General features: G+C 51.0%; 8 protein-coding genes across 8 annotated transcripts; 7 read left to right on the forward strand and 1 right to left on the reverse strand.

Moving 5' to 3' along the window:
• Positions 1-1,682: 1,682 nt before the first annotated feature.
• Positions 1,683-3,515, forward strand: PFICI_10381 (uncharacterized protein; the record flags this gene model as incomplete). The annotated part of the gene is made up of 2 exons (XM_007838962.1): positions 1,683-2,187; positions 2,263-3,515. 2 exons carry the CDS (start codon positions 1,683-1,685, stop codon positions 3,513-3,515), a joined length of 1,758 nt encoding a protein of 585 aa, XP_007837153.1.
• Positions 3,516-4,633: 1,118 nt separating this feature from the next.
• PFICI_10382 (uncharacterized protein) lies at positions 4,634-5,119 on the forward strand (the record flags this gene model as incomplete). The annotated part of the gene is made up of 1 exon (XM_007838963.1): positions 4,634-5,119. One exon carries the CDS (start codon positions 4,634-4,636, stop codon positions 5,117-5,119), a length of 486 nt encoding a protein of 161 aa, XP_007837154.1.
• Positions 5,120-5,189: 70 nt separating this feature from the next.
• On the forward strand, positions 5,190-6,567 carry PFICI_10383 (uncharacterized protein; the record flags this gene model as incomplete). The annotated part of the gene is made up of 2 exons (XM_007838964.1): positions 5,190-6,078; positions 6,206-6,567. 2 exons carry the CDS (start codon positions 5,190-5,192, stop codon positions 6,565-6,567), a joined length of 1,251 nt encoding a protein of 416 aa, XP_007837155.1.
• A 1,638-nt stretch (positions 6,568-8,205) lies between these two features.
• On the forward strand, positions 8,206-9,117 carry PFICI_10384 (uncharacterized protein; the record flags this gene model as incomplete). Its single annotated transcript, XM_007838965.1, has 1 exon — positions 8,206-9,117. The coding sequence occupies one exon, from the start codon at positions 8,206-8,208 to the stop codon at positions 9,115-9,117; it is 912 nt and encodes a 303-aa protein (XP_007837156.1).
• Positions 9,118-10,385: 1,268 nt separating this feature from the next.
• On the forward strand, positions 10,386-13,153 carry PFICI_10385 (Xyloglucanase; the record flags this gene model as incomplete). Its single annotated transcript, XM_007838966.1, has 3 exons — positions 10,386-11,504; positions 11,559-12,941; positions 13,058-13,153. The coding sequence occupies 3 exons, from the start codon at positions 10,386-10,388 to the stop codon at positions 13,151-13,153; spliced, it is 2,598 nt and encodes an 865-aa protein (XP_007837157.1).
• Positions 13,154-13,970: 817 nt separating this feature from the next.
• Positions 13,971-15,105, forward strand: PFICI_10386 (uncharacterized protein; the record flags this gene model as incomplete). The annotated part of the gene is made up of 2 exons (XM_007838967.1): positions 13,971-14,367; positions 14,486-15,105. The coding sequence occupies 2 exons, from the start codon at positions 13,971-13,973 to the stop codon at positions 15,103-15,105; spliced, it is 1,017 nt and encodes a 338-aa protein (XP_007837158.1).
• A 329-nt stretch (positions 15,106-15,434) lies between these two features.
• PFICI_10387 (uncharacterized protein) lies at positions 15,435-16,045 on the reverse strand (the record flags this gene model as incomplete). Its single annotated transcript, XM_007838968.1, has 2 exons — positions 15,435-15,794; positions 15,983-16,045. The coding sequence occupies 2 exons, from the start codon at positions 16,043-16,045 to the stop codon at positions 15,435-15,437; spliced, it is 423 nt and encodes a 140-aa protein (XP_007837159.1).
• A 798-nt stretch (positions 16,046-16,843) lies between these two features.
• PFICI_10388 (uncharacterized protein) lies at positions 16,844-18,303 on the forward strand (the record flags this gene model as incomplete). Its single annotated transcript, XM_007838969.1, has 3 exons — positions 16,844-17,448; positions 17,538-18,157; positions 18,224-18,303. 3 exons carry the CDS (start codon positions 16,844-16,846, stop codon positions 18,301-18,303), a joined length of 1,305 nt encoding a protein of 434 aa, XP_007837160.1.
• Between the last annotated feature and the right edge of the window lie 1,779 nt (positions 18,304-20,082).

Raw genomic sequence — 20,082 nt, forward strand, 5'->3', positions numbered from 1 at the left:
CGCATTTTTCTTTCCCACCCCCCTCACCATGCTCATGTTTTTAAAAAAGAGTGAGGTCTGCCCAGACAAATGCCAGACTGAAAAAGCGGGATGGGAAAAGAAGGAGCCCCAGCATCAATGGGCATTAGTCCCGGTGGCTTCTCGGTCTGTCCGTGGGACGTTGCGGGTCTAGCAACCTCGAATGGGCGCGTTTTTCTTTTTCTTCTTTGCGAGCCAGACGGGCGAGAAGTATGTAAGACGACCAGCTACTCCTGGATCTGGATATACGAGTCATTTTGGGCGGGCGGGCGGGTGGCGCTATTGTATCAAAAAACTACTACAAGAAGACCAGGAACGGCGCTTGGTTTATTTTCGGTTCCAATGCCCTATCAATGCTAATTCCCATCAATATGTACGTGACAAGCGACTATGATTTTAGTTAAAAGAAAAATCTCTGTTAGGAGCAAAACCAGGCACGCGGGATGAAGATGGGGGTCACTGCTCGGTAGACTTTTTTTGCCTGTTGATTGCTAAAAATCCAAGCTTGTGTCCGCCCGTCGGATTTCTTGGCTGCATCCAGTAATTCATCGGCGCGACGGCTGCCAAGACCACGCCATGCCATCTGTTACATACTATTTGATTTTCAGAAGAGAGAAAAGAAGCGAGCATTAACGCTCTATGCTCGAGGGGAAACGGTCGTTGTCTAGGTACCAGTGCTACTACTACCCTACCTACCAGCCTACCTACCTGACCTAGCACCTATTGTAGGCTGGGCACTGCGCATGGACAAAATCCCATTGGCAGTGGGCAAATTCTTTTCCCGGTCAGCCAAGGCCCAGGGCGCCTCTCCCGTCGCCTTTCCCGCTACCAAGCTTTTCTTGACCATTTCTTTGCGCTTTTTTGCCTGGCATGCGGCTCATGTTTTGTGATTGGTCTGATCGACTACCATGATCGGATCGACTTGGCAACTGCCATATCTTGCGATAAACTTTTTTTTTATTGTCGCAGTGGTTGCAGATAATCAGCGAAAAATGTTTTCCCTTGTTGGTCCTTGTTTGGCGCATGTTGGTCTGCCAATCGCGCTGATCTGATGTTGGCAAGCTGCGGAGGTTTGGCAATCGGTCCTTTCCCCGTCCAGTTGATGCGCCCATCTCCAGGTGGGATTCCAGAGCCCTTTTCTGGAGACTGGAGACAGACTTTTTCAGACACTCGGTTTTTTTTTTTTTTCGTAGCCCACCCAAAGCCAGCCCACGCGCACTCCAGACCATGCAGCGCTGCTGGGTCTCTCGTAGCTGGGGCCCCAGTGGGAGATGCGCTCCTACTTCGGTCCTATTTCGTCTGTTCGGGGCTCCACTATCGCGAGTTGAGCATCCCAATGTACGTCGCGTCTCGAGTCAAGTGACCAAAACCGTTACCCACAATGACATAGATGTCAAAACGATGCTTGCTAGAATGTCTCGGGAGGTAGTCTACCATGTGTTGGGTTGGCCGGTATTATCCGTTTTCGGGTTGTCGTATCGTGGTTGAGAGAAGCTACAAAAGGGTATATACATGCCTCCCTGCCTCTCCAGATCGTATTGTCTCTTGATTCCCCTTTGCTCTCCAGTTTCGTCTCATTCCCTTTATCTTGTACCAGTTCCCTCTTAGCTGCAGGGAGCCTTCTAGTACATCGAGACAGTCACACACAACACTGCACAGCAAAAATGGCCGAAGAATCAGTGACAAAAGCCCCTACGGGCAAGAAGGCCGTCGACCAGGTCGAATACCCTTCGCAGACCCTTCCGGGTATGAATGAGAAAGATGCCATGGCCGTCCACCAAGCCAACAGCCGAGTCGTCGAGTCGGTCATCTTTGAGATGGAGCAAGAACTTGCCGCCGCTGGTGGTTTGGACAAGGGCTTCTTCGACCTCCAGTTCAAGGACCCCAGGCACTTTACCTGGGTCATTGTCGCTTTCGCCTCCATGGGTGGTCTGCTCTCTGGTCTCGATCAATCCCTCATCTCTGGCGCGAACCTCTTCCTTCCCGGCGATCTCGGTCTCGACACTCGACAGAACAGTTTGGTCAACTCCGGTATGCCCCTCGGTGCCGTCGCCGGTGCTATCCTCCTCGGTCCCTTCAACGAATGGTTCGGAAGACGTTGGTCTATCATTATCTCGACTATCCTGTACACTATTGGTGGTGCCCTCGAGGCCGGTTCCATGAACTATGGTGAGTTTTAACAGTCCTGATCATCTCAGGATCTTCCGAAATATGCAAACCCCCGAAAACTAACAAGATTATAAGGCATGATTGTGGCTGCTCGTGTTATCCTCGGTGTCGGTGTCGGTCTCGAGGGTGGTACTGTCCCCGTCTATGTCGCCGAAACTGTCGAACGCCGTGTCCGTGGTAACCTGGTCTCCCTCTACCAGTTCAATATTGCCCTTGGTGAAGTCCTCGGTTATGCCGTTGCCGCCATGTTCCTCAACGTTCCTGGCAACTGGAGATACATTCTGGGATCCTCGCTGGTCTTCTCCACCATCATGTTCATTGGCATGCTCTTCCTGCCCGAGTCTCCCCGATACCTCATGCTCAAGGGCCGCACGCTCGATGCCTACAAGGTGTGGAAGCGCATTCGTGGCACCGAGACCGAGGAGGCCAGGGAAGAGTTCTTTGTCATGAAGGTGTCGGTGCTCGATGAGGAGTCCCAGGTTTCCGAGGGCGCCAAGAACAAGCGCTTCCCCTGGATGGACTTCTTCTCTGTACCCCGTGCCCGCCGTGCTCTGGTTTACGCCAACATTATGATTCTGCTCGGACAGCTTACTGGTGTCAACGCCATCATGTACTACATGTCGACCCTGATGACCCAGATTGGTTTCAACGACACCAACGCCACTTACATGTCCCTCGTTGGCGGTGGCTCTCTTCTGCTCGGTACTATTCCCGCCTGTTTCTACATGGAGAAGTTCGGACGACGATTCTGGGCCAATGCCATGTTGCCCGGTTTCTTCGTTGGTCTCGTCATCATTGGTTGCAGTTACCAGATTGATGTCACAACCAACCCCAACGGCGCCATTGCCTGCTACATGGTCGGTCTTATCCTGTACATGGGCTTCTTTGGTTGCTACGCCTGCTTGACCTGGGTCGTTCCCTCTGAGGTCTACCCCACCTACCTGAGACATTGGGGTATGACTACTTCGGATGCTCTGCTCTTCCTGGCCTCCTTCATCGTCACCTACAACTTCTCTGGTATGCAGGAGGCCATGACGCCCCAGGGTCTGATGCTCGGCTTCTACGGCGGCATTGCCTTCCTCGGTTGGTTCTACCAGATCCTCTTCATGCCCGAGACCAAGGACAAGACCCTCGAGGAGATTGACCTGCTCTTTGAGAAGCCGACCTCGGAGATTGTGGCCATGAACCTGAAGAACACTGCCGAATTCATGAGCAACTTTTTTCACGGCCGCTGGACCGAGAAGAGCCAGCAGGCTGCTGCCCAGAACGCTGCCCCGTCGGCTGGTCTGATGGAGAAGGAGAAGGAGCTCGAGGTTGACCACGAGTAAAACAAGATGAAGTTATGTAATTCAAACAAAACAAAAGTAAAGAGCCATGGAAATGTTTCATGTCTCTTTTTGATGATACCCTCAAGACGAGAAAGACGAGTGGAGGAGATTAGCATGTAGAAGATACGATATGAGTAATGAGATCAAAGCATGATATTTCTCACACCAATTTCTGCATTTTGAATCGTGTAGTCCATGTGCTGTATGTGATATATGTCTTGGTAGTTCTAGTTTCCGCGATTGCTCATACAGTTGCAGTTTTTTCGCTTGTCACAATGAGCTCCAAAGACAAGAATTATATTTTGGAATCTAGATAATTTCTTCAAAGCTTTGCTCGTATCAAGTTACTCGTTGTGGACAAGTTGCCAGCGCAGGCGGCCAGACATACTATGCAGACGCCACGAACTTGGTGCAAGTGACGTACTATACTGAACGTCTAGCTTGTGAATAGCGGCCCCTCATGAATTCATTTTGTGGACGGGGATTCCCTCTGGCTTGACAACTGATACTTAGAGAAATCGACAGATTCATGCATCATTTGAGGGTTGGTACAAATCTTTGGTCGGTTCAGTAGAAATAATTGCACCTTTTATTCATCAACAATTCAATGTTGCTGCCCTTTGACAGATGTTCTTGTTCGTCGCACAAACAGGTGGAGTTGCAATCGCCGCTGATCCTTCCCCATGCTCCAAAGTCTAGGTAGGCAGGCCCTTTACCAGATCTGGCAACCAGGAACTTTGGAAATGCAGGGACTGTCCAGAATTCAACCAATCAGCAAAGGACAATTGATAAAGTGGATACCCTCCCGAAGAGAAAGGCTCCACTGTTGGTCGCGATTCCCTCAGCCCAGCGCGTCCCGCCATCCATCTGCCATGTGGCCCCTCCTCCATCAAAGATGCAAAGACGATCAGTAGTTACATTTATGGAGTACATGGACGACCCCGATTGTACGGAGGATTCAAAGTCAACCTCGCGATAAGCTTGCTTGTCTTTAAATTTTTGATTCTGTTTTTTTCCCAAATGACGATAGAACTCCGTCTCTTCCATCTCCTTTCCTTCTCTCCCACTCTTGCCAATTGATCTCTTCTATAGGCGCAACCGCTGTGGAAGTTCCAGTCATGGACCCGTGCTACCCAACGTCTCCAGGCAATGATTTCGAGGCTCTGCTCAAAGCACCATGGTCTCCCGATGATGTCACTGCAACATCTTGGGTACTACCAGATGATGCATTCTCTTCTGGGTTTCTGACAAATGATGAGCTGTTCCCGCAGCAGACTTTGTCCTTTAGCATGGATGACATGATGCTGGACGTTTTTAATGCCGACACCATTTCCAATGACATGGAATGGACATACTCACGCTCCGAACCCGACACTAGCACTTCTGCCGCCCAATGCAAACGAAGAGCGCGGACTCCGCGGGCCAAGTCGTTCACAGAGATGCAGTTCAAATTCTCAACCGGCCGCAAGGCATATGTAGCTTCCCAGAAAGGAGAGGTATGGGAGGCGCACAAGGCGGAACTGAAGAGGTTATACATTCACGAGGATAAAACTCTGAAAGAGATCATGAGCTTTATGGAAGCAAAAGGGTTTAGTGCAAGGTGAGAAGCTACTCATGATGACTCTGTTACACATACCCGATGGGTCTTTTGCTCACCGTTCATACAGCGCAAAGATGTACAAGACCAGGTTCAAGCAATGGGGTTTTGTCAAGAACAACAATCGAGAAGATGTTGCCAAGATGATCTTGGTCAGGCAAAAGCGCGCGGCCGTCGGAAAGCAGACAACTTTTGAGCGCAACGGCAAAGTTGTTCAGATCGATCGTTACTTGAAGAAGCATGGCATCGTCCTACCCAATGGAAACATGCCAGTTTCCAAGAATGAACTTCCTGGGACTGTGAGATGTCGCACGCCGCCACCGGAAACCTTCTCCACTACGCCAGGATCTCTCTCACTCAAGGAACTATTGATGCGATCCCTGAAGGATCTTACACCGTCCTTCGCTAGGCTCTCCGACTCTTCATCCATCAAGTATAAATCAACCACATCTCTCTGGGATGCCCCGAGGTACTTGAAACTTGCCTGTGATCTATTCTCCGAGAAACGACACAAGCAAGCTGGCTCCATCTGCGACTCAGCCTTCAGCTCAGTCCACGCGCTTGTGCATCCGCCGAGGCTTGACACCTTGTTCAACTTCCTAGTGAGTCAGCTGTGGTGGGCCAACAAAGACGTCACTCTCGAGCTTTGGCGATACCTGTCAGCCTATATGGCGAGCGTTCTAGGCGCCACGGGCAGCGCCGTCTACCATCTCCTGCGTGCTCTCGTGGCCCACATCGAGACACAGGGCCATGACGCCTACCTCGACTTTATGACCGAATGCATTGACGACATCCTCCGACTCGATGACGGCAGCATGAAGAAATCGGAGTCGTGGTGGAAAGTTGAGAACCAGCTGGTCAGATGGTGTCAGCTCATTGTCATGGACTGCTATTTCCTCAACGGCTATAACCCGCGCGCGGATCGTATACAGGCACGATGTGCATCGGCACTGCCACGAAGTCGCAGTAAGTCGTGGTATCTTCTCTCATTTTCGTGTAAAACGAGATGATATGCAACATGGAATGTGTTTTCTCACAAACAACTCACGGTTGTTGTTTCAAGACAATTTCTGACTTGGATGCTTGAATATAGTTTTCCCTAATGATCGCGACCTCAACGAACATATGTGGCGCAATGCTTTTGCAGTCTATGCTTCTTCGTCATCAACTGCCCTGCCTATAACCCAGAGCTCACGCCATGAACGGTTCCTCCGCCTCGCCTTCACAAGCTACGCCCGAGTGCTTGGTCGAGCAAGCGGTTCGCCAGTGATGCATCCGAGCCTGACACGCATTGAAGGCGTTGTCGGCAGCCTTTCGCGTCGATGTCTCGAGCCCGTGGCCCTCACCAAATGCCGTCGCTCCCTCGACCTTGAAAGCCGCGTTCTGACTTTCCTCACAAGGGACTTGTCGGCAGGCGTAGGCCAACCGGTAGACTATGGGTCATACCCGGTCTGAGGTTCGACCATTGTGCATGCTGAACAATTTCAAGCATGTCTCTGGTAGCTGGCACCAAGGCGCCGGCGGGGAAGTCACAATTCGGAAATGGCTCCGGGTGCCATAATTGAAGCAGATCAATGATCCACGAGCTTACTTCTGGAGAAAGTCCAGAGACCACGTCTTTCAACTCGAATTGATTGGCCTGGACATACTTGCATCAATGACAAAGCACAGTAGAACAGTGCACTCGGATTTCGAGCCCGTAGTCTGCGAAACTGACCCCCTGGTGCAGGTGGCCAGTCGGAACCGCCCCTTGGAGACAGCGTCTCGATTTTACCAATAAACCATTTCCAACACTATGCGGCGGTTTGTTCCGTTACTGGCAGGTTGCTGGAGGGCCTTCAAGGCACTCAGACCAATATGCGGGTGAATTGCGCTAAGTGAGCAACGCAATTACACTTTAGAGTCACCTACTCTGTGATTATCCTGAAGTTATCGTACTGGAGACCGAATTTCATCGCAGCAGAAGTCGGTAAACCTATTTCGAAAAAGGGACTTGACCATTCATGGCCAAGTTTGTCATGGAAATGTCCAACAATTGTACGCAAGGTTTTGCTTTGGATGTTGGAAGTTTTTCGGTCGCCTGGCCATTGGTTGGTCCTGGCCGAAGAATGCCTCTATACACCGATTCACCGATTCACCGTTGGTGTGGCTTGGGGTCTTCTGGGTCTAGGCATAAACGTCAGTGTCAGTGGCTTTTCGGGGCTGGTCCCGGGTAACGTCAAATTACATGTGACCAAAATGTTCTTTGATGTCTTTTTCTTTTCTTCGCGGATAAGTATGGTAACACCCGGTTCGCTCCTTTTATTGTGCCTTTGAGACTTGCAAGACCTTTACTACGCAGCATGTTTCACCGGGGAAGCGCATCCCGGCCGCGGAAAAGAGTGAATAACTTACAGATGAGACTCGCTGTGGCATGCCATATGTGTGCATCACATTACCGGAGCTTGATGAAAGAATCCAACTGCAGAAGAACAGATTCCGATGAAGGAGAGAACATACATAAAGAAATGCATATCGTCATTGCCGGGCCATTGACTGCCACACCATACCAACAGAGTTGGCCAACAAGCTTACATATCCCCAGCATTAAGCCTCAGAAACGTCAAAATCAGCAGACTTGCATCCATCTGGTGGGAACGTTGAGAACCATATCGGACTTTGATACATGATTTCTGCATAATCCAAAAGAAGCATCAAACACCAGAGAGTAATATTAGGTGAAGCATCAACAACCTTAATTTGCACGCTTTCTTGCCCAAAGATCTTTATTGTCAATATTTTGTCCTCATGCTTTTTTCACATCGAGCGCAATTATTCTCGGCCTCCTCTTCTCGTCACGACAAAGTCCTAGAAGTGTCCATCAGACGTGAATCATCGATTCAACAGCAAAACAACAGGAAAATCACATATTAATCATTATTCCAAATGTCGAGCACCATCAGCTATCAGCCAAGAGCTCACATGAGCGTCCCTTCTCTATCAAAAACCAGTACTCTTGACTGGCAACTCGACGAGGAAGTAAGACAAGATTGCTATCAAGTCGAGGTAGAGCTCGGCAGTATTTGGAGTCCATCCCAATCACCAAAGTCCACCATGCCTACCAGAGAAGTTGAGACCAGACTTGTGAAGGTCACTACTGACATTCGCATGTCTCTCAAGAGTCCGTCCCCGGCGCTTAACCAGGACTCGGGAGAGTTCAGAAAGCAAACCAAGGACACCAAGCAGGATATTCAATGGATGGCAAAGAGCAAGCGCAAGTGGAAGAAATGTAAAAGCCCTCCTCCCGAACAGCAACAAGAAGAGGAGCGTATCCTCCAGGACCAGCGCAACTATCAGAAGGAAATAGCCGAATGGAAGGGCCGGGAGTTTCTGCTCGACTTTTTGCAATCTCACTTTCCCGAGCATCTTGACAACATCACACTCCGCGGCACCCCGACGCTCGAGGAGATACGCATGATTGGCAATGAGGATTTGGCTACAGGCGTCCGTCAGTGCCGCCGTCTCTTCAACGCCCCCGTCATAAGCGATACAGTTGGTTCTCTACTTTATCAAGAGCTCCGTCAGGGGCACGCCCTCGATCATACACACGAGGTCCAATATGAGGAAGAGGCGGAGAGCAACGAGGATGGAGGGAGTAGCATTTACATGCCTCCCGGAGTCGTCCGTAGACAGAAAACATGCGGCTTCGACCAGCCCATGGTCACTGATACCGCTCACCGCGATGTCTACTTCAATGGCGAAATCGGTGGGCTGCTTGCAGACTCTTTACAGGCACCCGCTCCTTCCCTAAGGCGTGCAAACACGACAGACCTGAGTGAGACCATGGCCCGCACGACGTCACCAACAGCTAGGGGATGGTCTTCTATGAGCCTGGCAAAGGACCGTCGCGCTGCTTCTATACCGATGCAGAAAAAGGCCTTTGACGGGTTCGTAAAGGATATAAAAAAGTCGGCGCGCAAGAGTGCCACGAGTTTTGCGGCGTCACTGGCTAGTGGCTACTCATAGACGGATTCTACTTTATCGTCTTGGAACGTTCTTGATTTATCTACACGGTACCCTTGAAAGCGACGAGCGTTTAATTTGACATGAGATACCATATTTCCCGTTGGCGCATTGGACACCAGCAATCCCGTTTGAGCTATATTGTTTCCCTGGGGAAGTTGGAAAAACCATTTGCTGCATATGCGATCAACTTGACAGATTCTGTCACTGAAGGTCAGATAATAATACCAATACCATGGCTCTACTGAAGACTGCAAATGTGTCCTGGAATCTCATTGCTTCCGTGATCATGTGGCATGATGGCTGCATATGTGTAAGCGAGCCATCTTCATGTTCGTTGGTGCCTATATATGTGTGACAAAACGTAGTTCGGAGCCATGCATACGCGAGATCCTACCCTCGGCCGGGTTGCATTTATGATGAATGATGCAATTGCCCAATTTGAGAGACACGTAGCACTTTGTCCCTGAAGATCTTTCAGGGATTCCCGCACTGATCTTTGGCCTCCAGCCCTATCGCCCGCATATCGCCAGTGTCTTGTATAAACTGTATTCAAAGTGATGTTCCCTACACAGGTGCTCCCTGCTTTAGCTCAAGAATACAAAAATGGTTCACAGAAATATTCTTCAACACACGGACTTTGCGTCCAAATAATCTTGTCCTGTCACATATTCACTTGCCAACAATATCAATGTAACACAGCCTACCGAATAGTCACGGGTGACAGATAATCTCGGTTGCTTCCGAGCGTCACGGAGCACGTTGTTCCATGGTGGTCCGATATAGTCTAGACTCTGCGGCTCACTAGCGACGTCAGTCCAGGGGGGCAGGGGTCTATTATTCGCGGAGAAATGCACCGACTCATGGCCGCCGGATCAGAGTACGCCATGTTCCTCCCTTTCATCTCCCTTGGGGAGGGAAGCTTTAATTGAGTGAGCTAGGATTTCTTGGAGAATTATTGAGGGTCTGGGCGAGAAATCACGAAGAAGTTTTGGTGAACAAGAAAAAGTTTATCGGGAATCGTTCCAGAAAAGCCGCCCGGGAACCCCAGAATGGGATGTCGCTGCTATATTGTCCGCCAAGACCTCCGAGCCGCTGTCATTGGAGGCAGAACCAGGGGTCCTTCACGATGGACGGGCAAGTATAAGAATAGCCTGTATGTCGCACAGCGCCATTAAAGAAGAAGCAGAAGAGAACCTAGGGGCTTCAAGGCAACTTGGCATACCTTCGTTTTTGGGGAATTCTTTTGCGGGTTCACCGTCGTCGCCACCATGAAGCACTTTTCTTCCCTCTACCTGCTGCTCGCGGCGGCGGCTCTGGAGCCCATCCGCGCCGCCTTTACCTGGCAAAATGTCAAGATTGGCGGAGGCGGCGGCTTCACACCGGGCATCGTCTTCCACCCCGAGACGGCGGGCGTGGCGTATGCCCGTACCGATATCGGCGGCATCTACCGCCTCAACGCAGACGACGACTCGTGGACGCCCATCACGGACGGCATCGCCGACAATGCGGGATGGCATAACTGGGGTATCGATGCCATTGCGCTCGACCCCCAAAACGACCAAAAGGTCTATGCCGCCGTGGGCATGTATACCAACTCGTGGGATCCCAATAACGGCGCCATTATCCGCTCGTCTGATCGCGGCGAAACTTGGTCCTTTTCAAATCTGACCTTCAAGGTCGGCGGTAACATGCCCGGCCGCGGCGTGGGCGAGCGCCTCGCCGTTGACCCGGCCAACTCCAATATCCTCTATTTTGGAGCACGGTCCGGCAATGGTCTTTGGAAATCCACCGACGGCGGTGTGTCGTTTTCCAAGGTGTCCTCGTTTACCGCCGTGGGAACCTATGCGGCAGATCCCACCGACACCACGGGTTACAACAATGACATTGAGGGCCTGACCTGGGTCACGTTTGACTCCACCTCGGGCACCACGAGCGGTGCTACTTCGCGCATCTTTGTCGGAACGGCAGACAACACCACGGCCAGCGTCTACGTCAGCGAAGACGCCGGGAGCACGTGGTCTGCCGTCGCCGGTCAGCCCGTGCAGTATTTCCCGCACAAGGGCAAGCTGCAGCCAGACGAAAAGGCTCTGTACATCACCTATGCGGACGGTACTGGTCCGTATGACGGTACCGCGGGGGCAGTGTACCGCTACGATATCACCGCTGGCAACTGGACCAACATTACCCCCGTCAGTGGATCGGACCTGTACTTTGGCTTTGGCGGTCTAGGACTTGATCTGCAGAATCCGGGGACGCTCGTCGTTGCGAGCTTGAATTCCTGGTGGCCCGATGCACAGATTTTCCGCTCGACTGATTCCGGCGCCACCTGGAGTAAACTTTGGGAATGGGTCAGCTATCCCACCATGGCTTACTACTATGGACTCACTGTAAGTTGCCTCTTGTTGATATGATTGAGTATCAAATATTGACCAAAAGGGTAGACATCACTAGCCCCATGGATCAAGACTGGGTTCGTGGACTTGGACACCAAAAAATTAGGCTGGATGATTGAGTCGCTCGAGATTGACCCCCACGACAGCGACCACTGGCTGTATGGAACCGGCTTGACGATATATGGCGGTCATGATCTGACCAACTGGGACACTGTCCACAACATCTCCATTCAGGCATTAGCCGATGGTATCGAGGAGTTTGCCGTGCAAGAATTGGCATCCGCTGCTGGAGGCAGTGAGCTCCTCGCTGCCATTTACGACGAAAACGGTTTCACCTTTGCGAGCGCCAGCGATCTCGACACTCCACCACAGACAAACTGGCTGAACCCCGAGTGGGCATCGTCTACGGGCGTCGACTATGCCGGCAACTCGCCCGCCAACGTTGTCCGGGTCGGCAACGTGGCAGGCACCCAGCAGGTGGCCCTCTCGACCGACGGTGGCGCGAGCTGGAACATTGACTACGCAGCCGACACTGCAACCTATGGAGGCTCCGTGGCGTACTCGGCCGATGCCGACACGGTCCTGTGGTCGTCCTCATCCAATGGCGTACTGCGCTCGCAATACCAGGCCACCTTCTCGGCCGTGTCCAGCCTGCCCTCTGGCGCCGTGGTCGTCTCGGACAAGAAGACCAACACGTACTTTTATGCTGGATCATCGGCGACCTTTTACGTCAGTACGGATACCGGAGCCACTTTTGCCGCGGCCGGTACACTGGGTAGTGCCACAGCTATCCGCGATATTGCCGTAAACCCAGCAACCGCTGGCGACGTCTGGGTGTCTACTGATGTCGGCATCTTCCACTCGACCGATTACGGCGCGACCTTTACTCAGCCATCGACCGCCGTGACCAACACGTATCAGATCGCGCTGGGCCTCGGATCCGGAACCACCTGGAACGTATACGCCTTTGGCACGGGATCTTCGGGCGCGCGGCTGTACGCGAGCGGCGACAGCGGCGCCACGTGGACAGACATCCAGGGCAGCAGCCAAGGCTTTGGCGCCATTGACGCGTGCCGGGTCGCGGGCAGCGGCAACACGGCAGGCCAGGTTTACGTCGGCACCAACGGGCGCGGCGTCTTTTGGGCGCAGGGCAGCATCGGCAGCGGTTCGTCCACCACCACCACCTCGCGGGCCTCCACCTCCACCTCCTCCAAGTCCAGCACAACCTCCATACTTACCACATCGTCTAGCAGCGTAAGAACAACAAGCACCAGCACTACCACGGCGCGGTCTAGTACCACCTCGACAACGTCTACCGTGAACACCTCACCGACTGTAACTTCGACATCAACAACTCGGGTCGGTACCACGACTAGTACCAGCACCAGCACCGCGGCATCATCCACATCAACAGCTGTTGCTGGACAATATGTGAGTATTCCTTTTTTTTTTTTTTTTTTTTGGAGTGACTACCTGTCGATTCTCTGCTCCCTTGCAGAAATCTCATCGTTGAGATCTTGATTCATGGCTAACCTGTCGTTCCCTAGGGGCAATGTGGCGGCTCAGGGTGGACTGGCCCTACGGCTTGTGTGTCCCCATATACTTGTACTTACCAGAATCCATACTACAGCCAGTGCGTCTAGACACCGCATGTATGTATCCAAAGTTCTTCCTTGAGCTTGGCGGCATTTGGCCTCTATTGTTATCTTCTTGTAAATATTCGCTCAATTAGCATATAAATACACCTTTTCTGTTTTGGAGCCGATGATTACGTTGGAACCATGAATATGCATTGAATTTGCCAGGCACAAAAGATGTTCATAAGAGAACACGATTTTGAATGTCTTAACTGCGATCTGCATATTACATATAAAGCAATAGTATAGTGAGGGCAAAAAAGATGAAGTGATTTTCAAGGACCTCGTGTAAAGAAAGAAGTACGGGGGTCTATAGTCATTTAGCATAAGAGGCGATGGCAATAATCATGTCAAAATGTAAAAGTACGCCGAGTCGGGTATTCGTTCAATTAGCTGATCATCAATTATAAGCCGTTTGATTCGATGATCAGTGGACTGTCAGAAACTCAGCACGGAGCGGATCAACATGGGCCACCGTGCGCCCTTTTAGCCCGTTACCTCGTGCACTAAAGACTGGCGATTCCAGGGCCCCATGGCAGCCGTGCAGCAAAGGAAGTGCTGAGCGGGAAGAAGACGGATGGATACCAAGGGTAGCTTAGCTCCAATCGAGCAGCCAAAAATTATCTCCTGATTGAACCACTCGAACGACCAGATCCCAGAAAAAAATTGCCTGCAACCTCGACCTTAGGGCCTTTCGGATCCGCGCCCCCCATTACAAACCTCTCGGGAGGAAACCAGCAGCGACACACACGAGTACGAGTCTTTTCGCCTGCGGAGAAGAGAATAGGAAGATCCCCAATCGCGGAAAGAAATCGTGTGCACAATGGCTGGAGACAATGGCCCCCGCAGCGTGGCAGACGCCACGCGCTTTACTGCCAATACACCACATGCCAGCGCAAAGGCCCGCGCCGTCTCACAGCAGCAGAAGCAGCAGCAGAAGCCATCGTCATCGACCAAGACCTCTTCAGCTCCGGGTTCGAGGACAACAGCAGGCCCCCAACCGCCGAGGAGGCCTGCGCCCATGTCGTCGGCTGCCACGATCGGAGGACCCGGAGGCCAGCGCCCCGAGTCGTTGGACGAGAGGGTTAGAAGGTTAAGAGCCGCCCACCTGGCGGCCAGGAACCATGATGTGTCGAGGATGGACAAGGTCATTAGCAGTTCGCGGCGGTATATGGATGCGGCGCACAGGTACACAGTTTTGGGCTTGATAGGTTTCAGTGGTATGTGTGATCTCTTGCTCCATGATTCATTTTCACGTTTCCTTTCATTCTTGCAGGAATGGAGCCAATCCCATGCCAAGAACCGCTTTACTGACTGTTGCCTGTTTCTTTCTTCTAGGAATTGCTTTGCTTGTCACAGTGTACGCAACAGTCGACATGATGGTTTACAACAGGAAGCGCCGGAATGAATTCTTTGCCCTACAGCAGCAATTGCAAACCGACAGTCTCGAGGCAGCCCGTCTGGCTTACATGACCGGCTCCGCCACCGAGGAACAAATCGCCTTGGTCGAGGACGCCACCGAAAAGGCAAAGCAGGCCGGTATGCAATTGCCAAGTCTCCTAGGCACAGCAAAGGCATCGGAATCGACAGACGCCGCTTCCACATCGACAGCCGAGAGGACAGTCTGGCCGGGCGAGTCGTTGCAGGAGAGCTCGCTCAGCGGTGCGAATGAGGTGGAGGCTCCGAAGAGCAAGGGCATTACTGGGTGGTTATTCGGCGGCTTGAAGAAGGAGGATACCGCCGCCAGCCAAGGTAACCTGAGCTTCAACAAGGAAGAGGCTACGGCCTCCGGGCGGGCTGGTGCCGCCGCCCAGGCTGTGGCTGGCCAGGCGGACGCTCTCAAGGACAAGGCCAAGGCAGCTTTCGAGACGGAGAAGGAGAAGCAGAGGACAGGTGGCCCGCTTGACCAGGTTGGTCTGGATGCGGGCGAGAAGAAGAAGTCAGGATGGTTCTGGTGAGGCTTCCCAACCTGATTGCTTGATGCTGTATAGTTTGGGTATGGTGAGGGGCGGGCAAAGAAAAGTCCGCGACGGCGACGTGTATATTGCACATGTATTACTCTCACGTCAAATCACGCAAAGACTGTATCATATCAGTAGTAGATGGATGGTGCATTAAACCAGGCGTTACGGTTTGTCCTGATCCTTCTGTATATAAGACACTTTCGAAAAATTACAAGAATGTGCCTTCTTTTGACTACTTAGTCATCGCAGCTCGCCTCTTTGGGAGCCAGAGACCTGAAGGCTGACGGTTACCCGATCTGATAACGAGCCATCTTGGGATCTCCTCAGACGATACAGCCCCCAATTCCGCCAAAGGTCCCGGCCACAATGACGTTCCAGCCGCCAATATCAAACTCTTGGCCCTGCGTGGTCTGGGCGGCGGTGAGCGGAAAGTTGTCGCAGCGGTCCTTGATATCCTGGGCATAGTCGGCCACGGCATCGCAGTCAATCTGCAGCTCGTGGTCCAGGTCGTTGCACAGGTAGACGGCGACACCGGGGTCGACGCAGGCGAGTTGCGTGCACACTCGTGGACCTGGGTTCGCGCGGCACCCGAATCCGCGGTCTCGTACCTCCTGAATGACCTGGTCGGCAAGGCTGTCCTCGGCCCAGTCATAGTCTGGGATATTGCAGATTGGGGGGTAGGCCTGAGCGTGTTAGTGGTGGGTTGAGGGAGATGATTATTTTAAAGGAGATGAATCTAATGGAGAATTGAATATATTACAAGAGGTTGAGGAGTGGTGAAAATCTGATTTCCATGTGTTTATCCCTACCTACCTACCTTTGTTGGATGCTAGCCATGTCCACCAGGAATTGTGTCAAGTATTGGAGGCACCACAGCGCCTTGGGCAGGATGAATAAGCCGGAGGCAGAAGAATAGAATGCCAAGGATGAACATGCTGAATGCTATCTTAAGTAGTTGAAGAGCTCGGGTTAGGAGATGAGGGACGATTTCCATGTAGGAGAAAGAGAGGATTTGTTGCTCAATATTTCGAGGGTTTATACGGGCCTACAAACCCGAGAAAGCTACCTACATAAAGGCAAAATCGAGCGTGCAAAAGTCCAGAGAGTAGTCTCCTACCAGCATCTCGCTGCAGGAAGTCGCAATATGAATTTAAAGGAAAGTGACAATATCATAAGAGCGATTGCTGGGACCAAATAATCACGAAGGACTCAAGTGCTCCATTGTATTATTCCGTAAAATATGTCTGAGAATCGCCGATACTCAGAATGTGTTCAATATTTATTTCAGTCAAGTACACAGTCTTTTCTACTTTTGTAAAACATGTATAAGATAAAACGACGGAAATATATCATGGATCCTTCTTATGGTGACGCTAAACCAAATGCGGCTCACCGTCCATCACAGTCATCTACAAGCACAGAGAGGCGACTTCCCAAAAGAGCTCGCCGCGAGGGCAGCCAAGACGCTTGTCATTCGCCGAGTTGCTACTGAATCATCCGGTTTGATCTGACTTAGATCATCGTTTACCAGTATTTCGCTGCAAAGACTGGTCTCAACCTACCCATCATCTATAAGAATACCTTTCTTGGCCATTCCTCCCACGGGTCTTATCGTCTCTCTATTGCCCATCTCCAAAGCTCCCAGTCCTAGAGATTCTTTCTCCTAAAGGCCGAGACTTGCATCTTTACCTATAAACATTCTACCTCGACAAGGACAACTAAATTTGGCATCATGTCGGATCGCTCCCCCGAATTATCCCATTGGGAGGACATTGGTGTCGACTCGGATGATGAACAGGTTTTCTACCTGGACGGAGAATACAAGCCCGCAGAAGATGCTACCAGTGACTCTTGGGCTATAGTCAAGCCGAAACAAATCACTCTACTCGACATCAATCGTACAGAGCGACAGAATTGCAGCCACTTTGCCAGCAAAGGTTGCGCACTCGAGACGTCCGGCCAGTGTTGTGAGTGTTCCGACAAGAGACCCATCAACACATCTGGTCTATATTCCATGTATGTCGACGGTCAGGGTTGGGTCGAAAATGCCACTCGATGGGCTTATTACTGTCCAGCCTGCCGGGAGCATGAGCAGACAACCATCCTCAACCAAATGATGGAGAAGCTGCTCAAAGTTGCCGCTCAAAAGGAGCTCGAGAGACGACAGCTGTCCATGCATCAATGTGAGCACTGGCTCGAGCGTGGATGCGTCATTACCAGCACTGGCAAATGCTGTGCTTGCTCAGACCTGCGCCCGGGTGACAGATATGAAGTATACCGTTCCTATGTGGACGGTTTGGGACTGACGGGTGATATTTCTAGATGGGAGCACTATTGGTAAGTCGTCCGCTCTGGCTCCTTTCAAACCTCTTTACAGGTCTTGGTATCGTCCATCTGCAATGCCAAGCTAAACGTGCGCATCGTAGTCCCGGATGCAAAGAGTACGAAGAAATCAGAGACCATCCTGCGAACGCCGATACCAACCTCACTACCCAAAATCAAACCGTGTTATTCATGGAAACGAACCTCGACAACCATTATGATGTAACAGCACTTCCCGCTTCTCCAAAATGTTCCCATTTTCTGCAGCGTGGCTGCCTGATGTCTGTTACTGGCGGCAAATGTTGTGCTTGTGCAGATCGTCGTGTTCACACCGAGTCAGGTCTATATGCCAAGTACGTGGACGGCCAGGGTTGGGTGCAGAATGCGAAACGATGGGAAGGGTACTGCCCCAATTGTCGACAGATTTGCAGTCAGATCTCCATCTACACGCCACAAACAACTCAGGAGCCAAAGTACAAGAAGCGAATGCAACAGCCCGAGTATAAGGGGAGATCTAAGAAGGCAAAACAGCATCATAAGAGGGACACGAAAGAGGGGTGTGATCACTGGGCATCGAAAAACTGTGCCTTGACAAGCACTCCGAAGCGCTGTTGTGCTTGTTCGGACAAGAGACCGGAAGCACCATCTTATCCAGTGTATGTTGACGGTATGGGCTGGATTATGGGTGCCAAGCGCTGGTCTCAATATTGCCCAGATTGTCGAAGTAAGTTTCTGTCGACCTTTTCCTACGTCGGTTCCTCTGCAGATGCAGGACTAACAGACTCCGCAGATCACGATGAACTCGCTGAGCCAAAGTCTCGCCGACGAAGACATCTACAAATGCCCAAGGTGGTTGGGTTGCTGTGTTGATTCCTTCATTTAAGCTCTTCACTACATAGATTTTGAAATCCTTGTTTTCCATGAGACGACCCCTTGAAGAATTCCCAACCAACGACACTGAAAGGATGAGTCTCATCTTTTTGATTTGTAAATATGAAGAATGTGTGACATCGGCTAGGTATCGGGAGCATAACGTATTGCACGAGCCTTCAGTATCTTTTCTGTCTGGTATATGAATAAAGAAAATTGGACATCGACCAGTGACAGTAGGTCATCATATTGGTGATTGGTTTGTGGCGCTAGATACCTAGACAGGTACCTAGGTATAGTCATTGCCGCTTACTATTTACACATCAAGTCCCTCCAATCCCTCCAATCCCTCCAGTGCACATAACAAGATTCGGACTGACGTGAAATCAAGGGGAAGGAATAGGAAATGAATCCTACGCGCTATTAGATACAACCAAGATCGGAGTCGTTGATTCGTTATCTTAAAAAAAGGAATGTTGGGTCCGGGTGACAGATCGGTTAAAAAATGTAAGGAATGTAGGGCATGAATTGTAGTGGACATCATTTTGTGATAGGATCATCTTCCTTTCAGTGCCCTTGTGATTATTATTCGATAGACTAACTGCCGGGCGCTGTGTAAGAGACAATCATTGCCTGTCCAGGGCTATGTCATTGGACTGATCAATTCCAGTTGGCGCATGCATGCAATAACGCGTTTCTATTTTCTCTTGTTAGATCGCTTCCCACGGCTGGGGGTAAGGCAGATTCCCTTCACTCCCTGAGATGATCGAATGTAGCTTTGAGTGCTGTTTGCTCTAAGGGGGGTGGTTATAAAAGCATGACATTCGTTCAGCTGTTGGCCCCCAGTCTCGGGACGGGGCTTGGCATTAAGCCTATAATGTAGTAAGTGCAGGAGGCTGGCTTATGACATCCTCAATTTATCCAAGAAACAGGCAATACTGAAGGTATTGACACTACAAAACACTACGGTACAGGTCGTGATTTGAAGATCAAACTGCCTACAAAAGTAAATACATTCCAGCTCGGTGGCACCCAAGGGAATAAAAAAAAAGAAAAAAAAAATCCGGGATTAAAAAAGAAAAGAGCTGCGGGAGGCTCTTCTAGCGATCCAGGCCCTCCGAGCCCTCTCTGGGGTTTTAAGGTTGAGCTAATCAGCGCGGCTCGAGCTCCTGCTGCAGCAAGCATGCAGCATGGTTTGATAAAAGAAAACAGCCTTGGAGGCACTGATGAGACAGCTTTTGAGTTCTCCCTTGGAATGGGGGAGCCCGAGTTATTCCTGTGGGCTCGGTCGAACTGTCAGTGATTGGTGCAGTGAATGTTTTGTTGGCATGATGATGACTTTGACAAGTGATGTGAAGGATACGATACCCAGCGCATTGGAATCTGCTGTCTGTACTCATTCGCTATAGGAAATCATGTTGGTACTACATCAGATGAGGCCCATAGACAAAGCTATATGACAGCTTCTGCGGAGAGACAAGAAGGGACCTTCGGAGATGAGGTAGCTGTCTCATTGTATCAAGAAGCAATCCAACGGCTGAATACCTATCTCGCCTATCCAACATGTCAAAGCATGCAAAAACCTAGTTTCAATCTTATTCCCGCCCCGAATTTGGCTTTTAGACCATCAATTCGGCTGTGACGGCCTGTACCAACAAGACGCAGCATTCCCCGGGATCCCCCCTTGGGTCACTTTGAGGGTATCCACTTATGGGTAGCCCACGTAGTACGTACTCCCTTTTTTAGAGTTGCTCCCAGTTGGATCCAGTACCCCCAGTC

Source organism: Pestalotiopsis fici, assembly GCF_000516985.1.
Source record: "Pestalotiopsis fici W106-1 unplaced genomic scaffold PFICI_Scf_7, whole genome shotgun sequence".
Taxonomy (NCBI): domain Eukaryota; kingdom Fungi; phylum Ascomycota; class Sordariomycetes; order Amphisphaeriales; family Sporocadaceae; genus Pestalotiopsis; species Pestalotiopsis fici.